General features: G+C 43.5%; 1 protein-coding gene across 6 annotated transcripts in view; it reads right to left on the minus strand.

Moving 5' to 3' along the window:
• The window catches only part of ZNF410 (zinc finger protein 410), a 224,336-nt gene that overhangs the window by 141,909 nt on the left and 68,708 nt on the right, over positions 1 to 13,719 (minus strand). For all 6 annotated transcript variants that reach the window (XM_033950774.1, XM_033950770.1, XM_033950769.1 and 3 more), the window contains one exon: positions 11,795 to 11,986. In XM_033950774.1, coding sequence (XP_033806665.1) covers positions 11,795 to 11,986 — 192 coding nt within the window. The remainder of the gene's footprint in view (positions 1 to 11,794; positions 11,987 to 13,719) is intronic.

Genomic DNA, 13,719 nt, shown 5'->3' on the forward strand with positions numbered 1-13,719 from the left:
GGATGAGCGTATACTGAGGACTAACGAGTGGCTTCAAGGATGGTGCCGGGAAATGAACTTCGGATTCCTGAACCATGGAGAGGCGTTGCAAGGACTTCAGGGACCAGATGGACTCCATCTGACCAGCAGAGGTAAGCACGTCTTTGGACACCGACTAGCCCGCCTGCTTCGTAGGGCTTTAAACTAGGTAAGTCGGGGGAGAGTACCCACTCAGATACAAGTGCAGTAAGGAACGATCCTGATGAGGTGAGTCGAAACTCCGATTCTAAGTCCAAAGTAAGTGCCCCCATTGCAAACAATTCTCTAGGAGTCACACTACCCCAGGTGGGAAACTCCCCACAAGGACTTAGCAATCACGGGGTATGGAGGGCTATGTATGTTAATGCACACAGTTTAGGCAATAAGATTCTAGAATTAGAGACCAAAATAATGAATGCCGACCTTGACGTGGTGGCAATATCCGAAACTTGGTTCACAGACTCTCATGGGTGGGATATGGCTATACCGGGATACAACTTATTTCATCAGGACAGAGAGGGAAAGTCAAGGAGAAGGGTGGCACTATATATTAAAGAAGACATCAAAACTACCAGAATCACAGATGTCAAGTACACCGGGGAATCCCTCTGGGTGAACCTGGCCAGAGGCAGAAAAAAATGCCTGTATCTTGCTGTAGTATATAGACCTCCAAGACAACTGGAAGACAAAGACTCCAAATTAATTGAAGACATAGAGAATATCACTCTACGGGGAGACGCTGTTCTGCTAGGGGACTTCAACATGCCTGACGCAGATTGGAACTCATACTCAGCAACAACCAGCGGCAGCAGGAGACTGTTAACATCCATAAAGGGAGCACGACTCAAACAAATGGTATTGGAACCCACTAGGGCCCAGGCGATCCTGGATCTGGTACTCACCAACAGGGTTAGTGTCTCAAAGGTCTCGATAGGAGATACGCTAGCCTCCAGCGACCACAACATGGTGTGGTTCTACCTCAGGAAAAGTTTCCCTAGATCAAACACGAAAACAAAAGTACTCAACTTCCGAGGCACTGACTTCGAACGCATGGGAGATTTTGTCCACCGGACACTGCAGAACCAAGCTACGACCGATGATGTGGAAGCTATGTGGTCATCCCTGAAATCTACCATACTGACGCGACAAGCCTCTACATTAAATCAGTACACAAACGGCGGAGAAACAACAAACCCCAATGGTACTCTGCAGAAATATCGCACTTCGTCATGGAGAAGAAAAAAGCATTTATTTCCTACAAACGAACGGAGACTAGGGAAGCTAAACTAGAACATAGGGCGAGGTCTGCAGTGGTCAAAACGGCAGTCAGGGAGGCCAAACTTCAAGTGGAAGAGACTCTGGCAAAGAACATGAAGAAAGGGGACAAATCCTTCTTCAGGTATATTAGTGATAGGAAAAAGAACACAGACAGGATAGTACGCCTTAGAAAACCAGATGGGAACTGCACAGAATCAGATTCCGATAAAGTAGAACTACTGAATGAATACTTCTGCTCGGCCTTCACCTGCGAGACACCGGGGCACGGTCCGCAGTTGCAGGCAAGGCCCAGCGTGGAAGACCCATTTCAGAATTTCGAGTTCACACCTGGCGACGTCTACTATGAACTCGCATGACTCAAGGTGAACAAATCCATGGGACTGGACAATCTACACCCCAGGGTGCTCAGTTAGCTGCGTGATGGCCTGGCAGAACCGCTATCAGGACTCTTCAATCTCTCCCTAAGTTCGGGGAGAGTCCCCATAGACTGGAAAACAGCTAACGTCATTCCACTGCACAAAAAGGGTTGCAGGGCAGAGGCTGCAAACTACAGACTGGTGAGTCTCACATCAATAGTATGCAAACTCATGGAAACACTAATCAAACGTAAATTAGACGCAATCTTGGATGAGGAGAATCTACGGGATCCCAGTCAACACAGATTCACCAAGGGTAGGTCCTGCCAATCCAATCTCATCAGCTTCTTTGACTGGGTAACAAAACAGCTAGACTTGGGAGAATCCGTGGATGTCGTATACCTAGACTTGAGCAAAGCTTTTGATAGTGTCCCGCATCGCAGGCTGTTGAGCAAGATGAAATCAATGGGGCTGGGAGAAAACTAACTACATGGGTCAATGACTGGCTGAGTGGCAGACTTCAGAGGGTGGTAGTTAACTGTACCCTCTCTAAAACATCAGAGGTGACCAGTGGAGTTCCGCAGGGCTCAGTCTTGGGCCTGCTCCTTTTCAACATATTCATAGGGGACCTAACTCAGGGGTTTCAAGGTAAGATAACATTATTCGCTGATGATGCCAAACTATGCAATATAGTGAGAGACATCAATTCACCCGATAGTATGACATAGGACCTACATTTGTTGGAGCTTTGGTCCTCGACCTGGCAGCTGGGCTTCAACGCTAAGAAATGCAAGATCATGCACCTCGGCAGCAGAAATCCGTGCAGAACTTACACCTTGAATGGCGAGACCTTAGCTAGAACTTCAACAGAACGAGACTTGGGAGTGATCATCAGCGCAGACATGAAAACTGCTGATCATGTGAAGAAGGTTTCATCTAAGGCAAGACAGTTGTTAGGTTGCATCCGCAGGAGTTTCGTCAGCTGGAAGCCTGAAGTTATAATGCCATTATACAGAACCATGGTGAGACCTCATTTGGAATACTGTGTGCAATTCTGGAGGCCATACTACCAAAAAGATGTGCTGAGAGTAGAGTCGGTGCAACGGATGGCCACCAGGATGGTCTCGGGGCTCAAGGATCTATCGTACGAGGAAAGGCTGAAAAGTTTGCGGCTGTACTCACTTGAGGAACGTAGGGAGAGAAGAGACATGATCGAGACATTTAAGTATATTACTGGCCGTATCGAGATGGAAGAAGAGATTATCTTTCTTAAAGGTTCCTCAGCCACAAGAGGGCATCCACTCAAACTCAGGGGCGGGAAATTTCATGGCGACACCAGGAAATATTTCTTCACCGAGAGAGTGGTTGATCCTTGGAACAAGCTCCCGGTGCAGGTGATCGCAGCAAACAGAGTGCAAGAATTTAAGAGCAAATGGGATGCCCATGTGGGATCCCTTAGAGGGTTAAGCCAAGGGAACCTGTCACCAGGAGTGGGATCCCTAGGATAGTAGACTTGGGGGTGGGTCAGTAGAGTGGGCAGACCTGATGGGCTATGGCCCTTATCTGTCGTCATCTTCTATGTTTCTATGTTTCTATATTCTACCTCATGTAGATAAGATATGGTTAAAATATGAAGTAGTTTGGGACAAATGTAGAGGTCACTCATGCTCCTACAATATCCTCACAATACAGCTGGCTATTCATAACAATGTGGTAAGAAACTGTTACTTGCTTAATATTGGTTGGATACCGCTATTCTTTGAAGCTGTTGTTATTGATAACATTATTTCTATTGTTATTTGAATAACAACCTAGTATTAGTTCTACTGCAAAGCAGAAAGTTAGTTTAGTGATCAATATGCAGTCGAAAACTGACTTGATGTCACATTTTAGGATAAAAAGTAAGAAGGAAGTATATCAAACACTAGAAGCAGTGCAGAAGGGCACTGATGAACTGTCCAGGTCACATCTTTCAACTAATGGGGATGTTCTTCAATTAATGACATACTTACACACTGCTAAAAAGAATGATTTGAAAGGAGCAACTCATCTGGCCATGTTCAAGGTCTTGGAAATTGGCAACATGTAAGAATACAGGCATCATTGAATAGATTTAGGGATTCACAAATTGATGAAGCTTTAAGATGAACATGAGATGCTAAAAAACAGGCACAGATTGTAAGAGTCACCTTCTGATTGATTTAATTGGATTTACTAGAAATAATTTGGTCTTAACTCTCCAAAAAGAAAGAAAAATTAAGGGTAACTTCATAAGAGGGAATACCATTTCAATATATATCTGTCTGTTAACAGATCCGTTTCTGAGCAGAAATGTTGAGTATACAGAACCGTGGTAAAATGTGATAACCAAGAGAGGGCCCGAGGAACCAGTTTGGGCTTGAATATATGGCCTGAATAAAGAACTGATTATGTGCTATCCAGTGGCGTACCTAGGGTATGTAAAATGTACACTTTCAATTGGAGACTGTTATGGTAAGATGATATTGCAGTTGTGCAGAAATAGTGAAGAACCAGTAAAGCTCAATGTTCGCTCAAAAGGAAGGAAAAAGCCTCAGAATGGGCCCTCCCACTGCCACAAAGGTGGATATAATAGTTGGTTAAGCGATAACCTCACAGGCAAAACCTTCATTCGTTCAAAAATGAGCACCAAAACACTTGAGCAAGAACTGTGCTTCATATAAAAAGTTTTTCAGACAGAGGAACAGATTCCACTTATCTTAATGCTGATCGGCACACCAACGGAGGCCAGCGTTTCACCGACAGGCTACATCAGGGTGTGACCCGACCGATCAGTCTTAGTGAAGAGCGTAAAAGAACGCTTCAAAAAGTCCAGACAGGGCTCCCACAGGGTGGCTCCAGATGTCTCCTAGGGTATGTGGCACCCGGGGCCCATAATTTTTTGACACCCCCCCCCCCCCCCCCCACGTAAAAAAATATTTTTTTTGTAATAACCATGAAACTGAATAAATGGTCTTAATAGAAACAGGCAGTGAAAATTTTCTTTTATTGAACCTCATATATGTAACCATTATTCCAACCATAGCATAACATAACATAAATTATGTCTGAATTGTCATGACATCAGAAGTACATATGGAGTAGTTGCAAGTGATGCTTGGGACAGTTCTGATTGTGTTAGTTCGGTTTTATATGTTTTTTGAATAGAAGGGTTTTTATTTCTTTTTTGAAAGTTTTGTAGTTTGTGGTCGAGGTCAATAGGTTGTAGAGTTGGGGGTCGAGTGTTGCAGCTCGAATGGCTAGGAGGTTGTCGAACTGTTTTTTTCTTTTGACGTTTTTGGTTGGAGGGTGTGTGAATGGTGCGTGAGTTCTCTTATGTCTGGTTGAGGTGGATTGAATTATTTAGCTGAAGAAATTAGTTACCCCCCATTCCACTCATATTAATTCTCTTCCATTTTTGTTCCCATTATAAAAAACACTGATAAGTTCTCAGAAAAAAAATACATTAAAATAAGAAGTGAAAACAAAGGCCCCTACAGATGAGAACATAACATAAGAATAGCCTAACTGGGTCAGACCAATAGTCCATCATGCCCAGTAGCCCATTCTCATGGTAGCCAATCCAGGTCACTAGTACCTGGTCAAAACCCAAAGAGTAGCAACATTCCATGCTACCGATCCAGGGCAAGCAGATGTTTCCCCCATGTCTTAATAACAGACTATGGACTTTTCCTCCAGGAATTTGTCCAAACCTTTCTTAAAACCAGCTATGCTATCTGCTTTTACCATAACTTCTGGCCACTTCATTTTTAAGCTGAGATCTTTCCTTCCAAACAGAGACTTTGCTAGATGTCAAATACAGCACAAAGTAACTTCACACGGACTTAGATGTGCAGGAAATGTGAATCTCCTCATACGCCCACCATATAGTGCAAAAATGTGCAAAGGTCTGGTTTTTTCTTTTGATCACTACATAGACTAATGCCACACAAGCAGCGCTGTTACAAACATATTCTGAAGGTCAGTGCTAAGGTTAACAAAGTTTCCTTCCTTGGACCAGAAGGAGATACTGACAAACCACTGGAAGAGATCCCAAAATAACTACCCAGGAACAACACCCAAAGACCCACTCAGTGTGTGAACCAGTTGAGTGGAGTGGACTAACTGGGGGGTGGAAATGGGCCCGGAGTTTGCTCAGCAGAATTTCCCAGATCACCTCTTCTTCTCAACATATTGACACGCTGCCGCCGCCACCACTAGGAACACCTCACCGGGTAGGCCAGCAATGCTATAAATTTTATAAAACACATTATTATATTTTCTTATAAAGCACATATTTTAACTGAACTCTCTGACATCCTCAGCCTTTCCATTCACAAAAATAGAAGGAAGAAAAGTTCCCATTTCCTGCTGTCTCATGTCCCCGGCCTATACAATATTTTTCTTCTGCAGAGTGCAGACCCTTCAAAAATCTGACCAAATCCTCATTTCACTTGCATTATAAAGTACTGAGGATGCCATCTCTCCCCAATCCCAGGTCCTAAAGTCTAAGACAGTAGCGCAAACTAGTGCTGCCCGATTCAGGAAAAAAAATTTCGATTCAGACTATTTAATTGGTTTTTCGATTTGATTTTCCTGCCCAATTGGGTGTTTTTTTCAAAAATCCTGGTGGGTTTTATAGCTTTTTCATCCCCCTTTGGCTTCTCCTAACCACACTGGTGCTGTGGTATAAATAAAATAAAGAAACAAAAAGGACTTTTCCTCTCTCTGTTAAATCCTAGCTCATGTTTGCGGTCTAACACCAGCTCTGGCAGGATACACATTTCAAATCTGACATATTGTAATCACAAAACAGAAAATAAAATTAGTTTTTCTACCTTTTTGTTGTCTGGTTATTTTTCAAATCTTGTTGGTCCAAGGCTCTGGTTGTCTTCTGATAACTGGCTTGCCAGGGTCTCCTTCTTTCTTCTTTCTCCGTGCTAACCATCCATCTGCCATCTCTGTCCTCCCCTTCCGTTTCCCTTCCCTCTCCCGGATGTCTGGCATCTTTCCTTTTTTTGTCTCCCTCCACAGATCCACCTTTTCTTAACTACCCTTTCATCCAGCAGCTCTCCCTCCTTCCCCACCTCCCCAGGGTCCACCATTTCTCCCTTTCTTTTCCCAACTACCCTCCTAACCAGTATCTCTATCCCCCCCTCCACACCATCCCTTGTGTCCAACTTCTCTCCCTTTCTGTTCCTTCCCTCCCTAAAACCCATGTCCATCATCTCTCTCTCTCTCCTCTATTTTCAGACCCATTATTTCTTCCCACCCAAAGTCCGGCATATGCACGTCTCTTTGAACCCCTCCCCCTTCCCTCCGTGTACTTCTACACCAGGGCCCCCCTCCCCTGAAGGCCTGTCCCCCCCTTGAAGGCCTGCCTGCTCCCCTTGAAGGCCTGCCCCCCCTGAAGGCCTGCACCCCCCCCTGAAGTGTGAAATTTACCATTTTGCAACGTGATATTGATGTCTAGAAAGGAAATTCGGTGGCGATCTGTAGTCATGGTAAACTGTAAATTGGGGTCACAACTGTTAAGCCAATCAAAAAAATGCTCCAAATCTGCCACTGTTCCAATCCATACTGCCAGCACATCATCAATATATCTCTTCCAGAATAGAAAATATTGCCAGAATTCAGAAGGGTACAAGAACTTACGTTCTAACTGAGACACATAAAGACATGCTATAGAAGGGGCCATTTTAGACCCCATAGCAGTGCCTTTGATCTGTTTGTAAAAATCTTGATCAAACAAAGTAATTCATGCTGAGTGCCACTTTGGCCAAATCAAGCAAAAACTGAAATCTGACATATCTTGAGCTTGTAATTCTGCTTTGCCATATTCCATTCATGCTTTTCAAATTAAGAAAATCATTAAACATTGGCCTGTTATGCAGTATCATGAGGCTTTTCAAGAGGTCCCTAGATTTGCATTCTCAAAATCTCTAAATCTCAAACAAAAACTGACACACTCTCAATTTTCAAGTCAATCCCTTCACAATCCTCCAAGGGGACAGCATTCTCCGTGTGGGCACTGTAAGGTTTGTCAACATAGTGTCACCACTCAACAAATGTTATTGCCATCTCAATACAAGTATACTCAGCTAGTTACCAATTGCAATTCTCATCATGTAGTATATGCAATTTCATGTCCGTGTCAGCTTGTGTATGTGGGGTGTACTACCCGAAGTTTGAAGCTCCGTATTGGGGAACATTTGAGCCGAATACGTACAGGAGTACAGGAAGCCCCTCTGGTGCAACATTGGCAACATGAGAATCATGCCTTGATCGATCTTAAATTCACAGTGTTGAATTGTTTATTTAACACCAGGGGTGGCGACATCGCGCGCATGTTGTGGAGAAAAGAGCAAAAATGGATCTTTAATCTAAACACTCTCCACCCAAATGGCCTCAATAATGAGATCGAGTGGGTAGCATTCCTCTGATCACGTCTGACCTTTTTTGCAGTGTACTTTTGAGGTATTTTTTTGCTTCTGTCAAGTGATTCAATGATGTCATTACGTTCCTACGCCTGGTTTTCTCCTCCCCCTCCGGTTTAAAAGCCGGAGCGGGTGTTGGCGTTCTCCGTTGCACGGAAGTTTCTCATATTTTTGACCGGTATGTACTTTATGTGCTTTCTTCCGATATGTCAGCTATAAATATGGTTTTGACCTGCAAGGATATGTGGCTTTAAGAGCTTCTTTGCCTGTATCTGATGCATATTTTTATGTTTATAGTTTTTGCATTTCAGATCACTATTTTTGAACTTAATATGGTGTTACTCCTCAGCAGAACTGAACTTTCAGTTGGCGGGGTCTCCTGAAGCAGACACCGAAAAGGGGCCACGTTGGGACCCTGATGAGCTTCCTTTCAAACCAAGCTAAGTTTCCAGTGTCAACCTGAGTGCAAAAGCTTTTTGAAATTATTGTATACAGTACTTCAATTAAGATATTTATACAGTTACATATCTTTTTACACCTTTGAGTTGGACTCGCTTTTAACATTGATTAAGCTATGATTGGATGGTAAACTCTTGCCCCAAGAGGGGGTTACCTCCCCCTCTTCAGAGTTTTATGTCTCTGAGCTGAGTTTTTGTATAGCGGGCCCTTCTCATGGGTGGTGTTATTTATTGAGTCAGTCTCTTAATCACATCCTAGGAGCTCTGACAGATTATGTTAGAGTGTAAGTGTTGTAATCTCTCTTGCTTCTGGCCCAGTGGGAGAGGTACCCTTACGAGATGCAACAAATGTGATCTAGTGAATCAAAAAGCCTTCAAAGAACATCTCATCCAATTTTTTGATGTTGCTACCAGTGATGCATTAGTCACAATGAAAATTGAAGACAAAACAGTTTCTAATCATGCAGATACAAATTGTTTCCTCATGCAGCATGGACTGGATTGCATCAGAAGGAGCTTTATCAGCCAAAAGCCTGAAGTCATACTACCGCTGTACAGAACCATGGTGAGGCCTCACCTGGAGTACTGTTTCCAGTTTTGGACACATTATCAAAAGTACGTGAAGAGAATGGAGTCAATCTAGAGAATGGCCACTAGGATGGTCTCAGGACTTAAAGATCTCCCATATGAGGAATGTCTGAGCAAACTGAGCTTATATTCTCTCGAGGAGCGCAGAGATAGGGGGGACATGATAGAAACATTCAAATACATCACGGGCCACATTGAAGTGGAGGAAGAAATCTTTTTTCTTAAGGGTCCCATGGCAACAAGAGGACATTCGCTAAAACTTAAGGGGGGAAGATTTCATGGTGACACCAGGAAATATTTCTTCACCGAAAGGGTGATTGATCGATGGAATGGTCTTCCATGCCAGGTGGTCAAGGCCAGTAGCGTGCTCGACTTCAAGAGACGATGGGACAAACAAGTAGGATAATTAAATTTGCTGATGACACAAAGTTGTTAAATTGAAAGAGGGTTGTGAAAAATTGCAAGAGGACCTCGTCAAACTGGAAGACTGGGCGTCATGTGAGCAAATGGAAAGTGATGCATGTGGTAAATAAGAACCTGAACTATAGCTACGTGATGCTGGGTTCTATATTAGGAGTTACTGCCCAGGGAAAGGATCTAGGTGTCATTGTTGATGATACGTTGAAACCGTCAGCTCACTGAGCAGCGGTGATGGTTAAGAAAGCAAATATAATGTTAGTAATTATCAGGAAAGGTCTTGCAAGTTTTTTTTCAATCTCCTTCAATTCTTTACGAACTACAAAACCAAGAATTTCTCAATTGTATAAACTCTCTTTTCCTTCACATAAAGCAGTGTTTCGCAAACTTTCCAGCCAGTGGCACACTAAATCTACTAAGAATGCTGGCCCCCAATAAACCCTAATACAGTGGTGCCTCACACAACGAACTTAATTCGTTCCAGGAGCAAGTTTGTTATGCGAAAAGTTCGTTATGTGAAACGCATTTTCCCATAACAATACATGTAAAAAAAAATAATTCGTTCTGTAGCATAAAATATGCTAAGATGACATAAAAAAAGATAAATTTACCTTGTTAGAGCTGTTAGCATGATATAGAGGGGATATATGTGAAGGGGAGGGGAGACAGGGGTTTTGTTGATCCTTGCTGTGTATTATAATCACCCCCCACATACTCCCCAGTACCTTTTTTAATTCCTCCCATCTTTCCCAGCCAGTGGCGTACAGGCCAGAAGCGCAGAGATCAGGAGCAATTCCTCTGCACGCCTGTGTGGGCCCATGCCGATCTCCGAATGGCTGCAGTTAGTTCTTGTGAGTCCCGCGAGAGCTGACTGCAGCCATTCAGAGATCAGCGCAGGCCCAGGCGGCGGGGGGGAGGTTTAAAAATATGCGGTGGCGGCGGGGGGAGGTTTAAACATATGCGGTGGCGGCGGGGGGAGGTTTAAACATATGCGGTGGCGGCGGGGGGAGGTTTAAACATATGCGGTGGCGGCGGGGGGAGGTTTAAACATATGCGGTGGCGGCGGGGGGAGGTTTAAAAATATGCGGTGGCGGCGGGGGGAGGTTTAAAATATGTAGCGCCAGTTAAGCGATGCAGCTCGGGCGACTTCGTTGTGTGAAACGAAGTCCGTTGTACGGATCAAGACAAGAAGTTCGTTGTGCGCAGCGTTCGCTGTGCGAGGCGGCCGTTATGCGAGGCACCACTGTAGTTTGTTTTATGCATTTTTTCTTTGAACTTTTTTTTCCAAAAAAAGGTCCTAAAATATAGACAAACTGAATTCAAAAATGTCCATTTTCAAATCAAAAGTTGGATATTTTTTGGTTTCAAAATTGGTTAACCTCATTGTAGTGACAACACTATATTTTGGGTTACTTGGTCTGAGCACTTCACAATAATATTTAAAATAATACAAGGAAAGTAATATTATTAACAATAGATTATAGCTGTGATCACAATATTATAGATTGGTTTCAAAATGGCCATTTTTTCTACTAGATTTTTGTATGTTTCCCCCCCACCAAAAAAAATGTCCTTGATTGTCTCATCTGCCTCCAATTATTATATTTCTATCCTATTTACCCTACTAGTACCATCTGTTTTGAAAGTCATGTATTTGTTATATGAACTTTTTGTTCCCCTGTGTACTGTTATAAAATATTTTTAGAATTGTACATCGCCCTGAATATTTGATAGGGTGATTAAACAAATTTTTAATAAACTTGAAACTTAATAATGAAAATACCCTTCCCCATGTGTCATCTAAACCTAATTTAAATCATATGAACATTATTTTTCAAATCACAAAAAATGAGTTGAGCACTGCACACTACCGTATTTCTCCCCTTCCTTCCTCAGTTATGATGAGGTCCGAGATGGAAATGAAATGGACTCTTACTGTGCACCCACTCTCATATCTAAAAGTGCCAAGATGAGGAGCAGTGGTGGTGGTGAAGGTAACAATAGGTTTCTGCAATAGACTTTTCTATATACAGTGCACACACTTCAAAACAGACAGATGCACCTAACTGAAAAGGTGATTTCTAGCCTTTGAACCCCCTCATCCCCCAAATAAACCTTTTCCCTTTCTCCAAGCTTCTAGCCTTTAAGACATTAATTCCTTTAAAAATACACATATTACAATGTTTTTTTGACACAATAAACATGAGCAAAAGCAGTCACATACCACCATTGTTTGCTTTGACATTTTTTGCCAATTGTGCTCGAGTGGCAGCAATCAAACTGTCATGTGCTAATTCCTGAACCCGTAGGAACCACGGGGTATTGCTGTCAGTGTTGCTATTGGACAGGAAATCATTTCCAGAATCTTCTACTTCATCTTGAACAAATACCAGGTGTTCAGCTGATGGCCCAAGACCTGCAAGAAAGCAAACTCCTCAGCAGAAGAATGGTTTCCATGCTACCTTTCCTAAGATGAAACGTATTGTAAAGATTTACAAGTTTTAGGTGATGGACTAATTTAATATCTTTTAACCTGCATTTGAGAATTGTACACCTTTTAATGGATAATATTGTGAGAAATGAAAAAACTAATATTTTCTAATGGTGTTAATTGTTGCAGAAATAATACAAAGTTGTGAATTTTTAAGACATAGCACTTACATATAATTCTAATAAGGCAGAGGGTCATATAATCAGTACCCTGAAGAGGTAACATTATACAGAATCTAATATAATAAAACGCTAGGCCGCGCATGCGCAGTTCCATCGCGTGCGTTCGTTTTCCGTGAGATGTACAGCATCTCAGATAGGAGTGGCATGCGCCCGAAACACTTTCTCTCCTCCCCCGAAATGGATGTCGGACACGGCGGCTGTCGGCCCGTGCTGTTTTTTGATCTGCCCTGCTCCTTGCCTGAAGTCCTCTCTCCTCCCCCGAGGCTGATGTCGGACGCGGCGGCTGTCTCCCTCGAGGCGGATTCGGTCTTTTTTTTACTTTTTACTTTATATATCATTATAAATTTTATCTGTTGCCCTTCCTATTGTTTTTCCCTTAAACGTTATTAAATTTATATTGATTGTAACCCATTAATAATTTTCCCTTTGCTTTGAGTTTATATGTACAAGTTAAACTATATATAGAAATGTTTGTTTTTGTTGTTTTTAATTCGATATGATTATTGTTTGTCTGATTTGTTCCCCATATTTGATTATTTATGAAATTGTACATCACCTAGAAACTGTGATAGGTGATTAATCAAATTATATAATAAACTTGGAAACTTGGATCTTATGGGAATCAATGTTCTTCACTCTGCCCTGCTCCTTGCCTTACTATATTTTTAAGTTGAAAGACCAGGCAGCGGCTCCTCTCAGGATCCCCATCTGCGTCGGAAGTCCAATGCAGTCGGGGATCTTGAGAGGAACCGCCGCCGCCTTGTCTTTCAACTTAAAAATATACTAAGGCAAGGAGCAGGGCAGAACGATCTTCAAAATGGCGGCAAATCGATCTCCGTTCCTCCGGGGGGGGGGGGGGTCTGGGAGGAGAGGGATCGTGGCCACACCGAGGAGCCCAGCAACTTTCTGCTGTCCGGGACCCGACTCATTAGCCGCCCCCCCCCCCTCTTCCCTTACCGCGGGCCCGACTGGCGATTCAAGTAGCGTGTGCAGCACTCTTCACACGCTGCTTCGGGCCTTTCTACTGCCCTGATTTACTCTGGCACGTCCGGAGCAAATCAGGGCAGTAGAAGGGCCCGAAGCAGCGTGTGAAGAGTGCTGCACACGCTGCTTGAATCGCCATGTGTAGTCGGGCCCGCGGGAAGGGAAGGGAAGGGGGGGCAGCAAAGGACTCGGGCCCGCGTTTGTAGTCGTGACTGTGGGAAGGGAAAGAGGGTAGAGGAAACGCTAATGCAGGCACAGGAAACTGGTGTGGGGGGAGGGAATGCAGCTTTGCACAGACAGACAGAGGGAGGAAGGAAGACAGAAAGACAAGAAGAAAGACACAGGGGCAGGTGCACAGGGAACTGGTGTGGGGGGAGGGAATGCTGCTTTGGACAGACAGACAGAGGGAGGAAGGGACACAGAAAGACAAGAAGAAAGACACAGGGGCAGGTGCACAGGGAAATGGTGTGGGGGGAGGAAATGCTGCTTTGG

The sequence above is a fragment of the Geotrypetes seraphini genome, chromosome 7 (genome assembly GCF_902459505.1).
Source record: "Geotrypetes seraphini chromosome 7, aGeoSer1.1, whole genome shotgun sequence".
Classification (NCBI taxonomy): domain Eukaryota; kingdom Metazoa; phylum Chordata; class Amphibia; order Gymnophiona; family Dermophiidae; genus Geotrypetes; species Geotrypetes seraphini.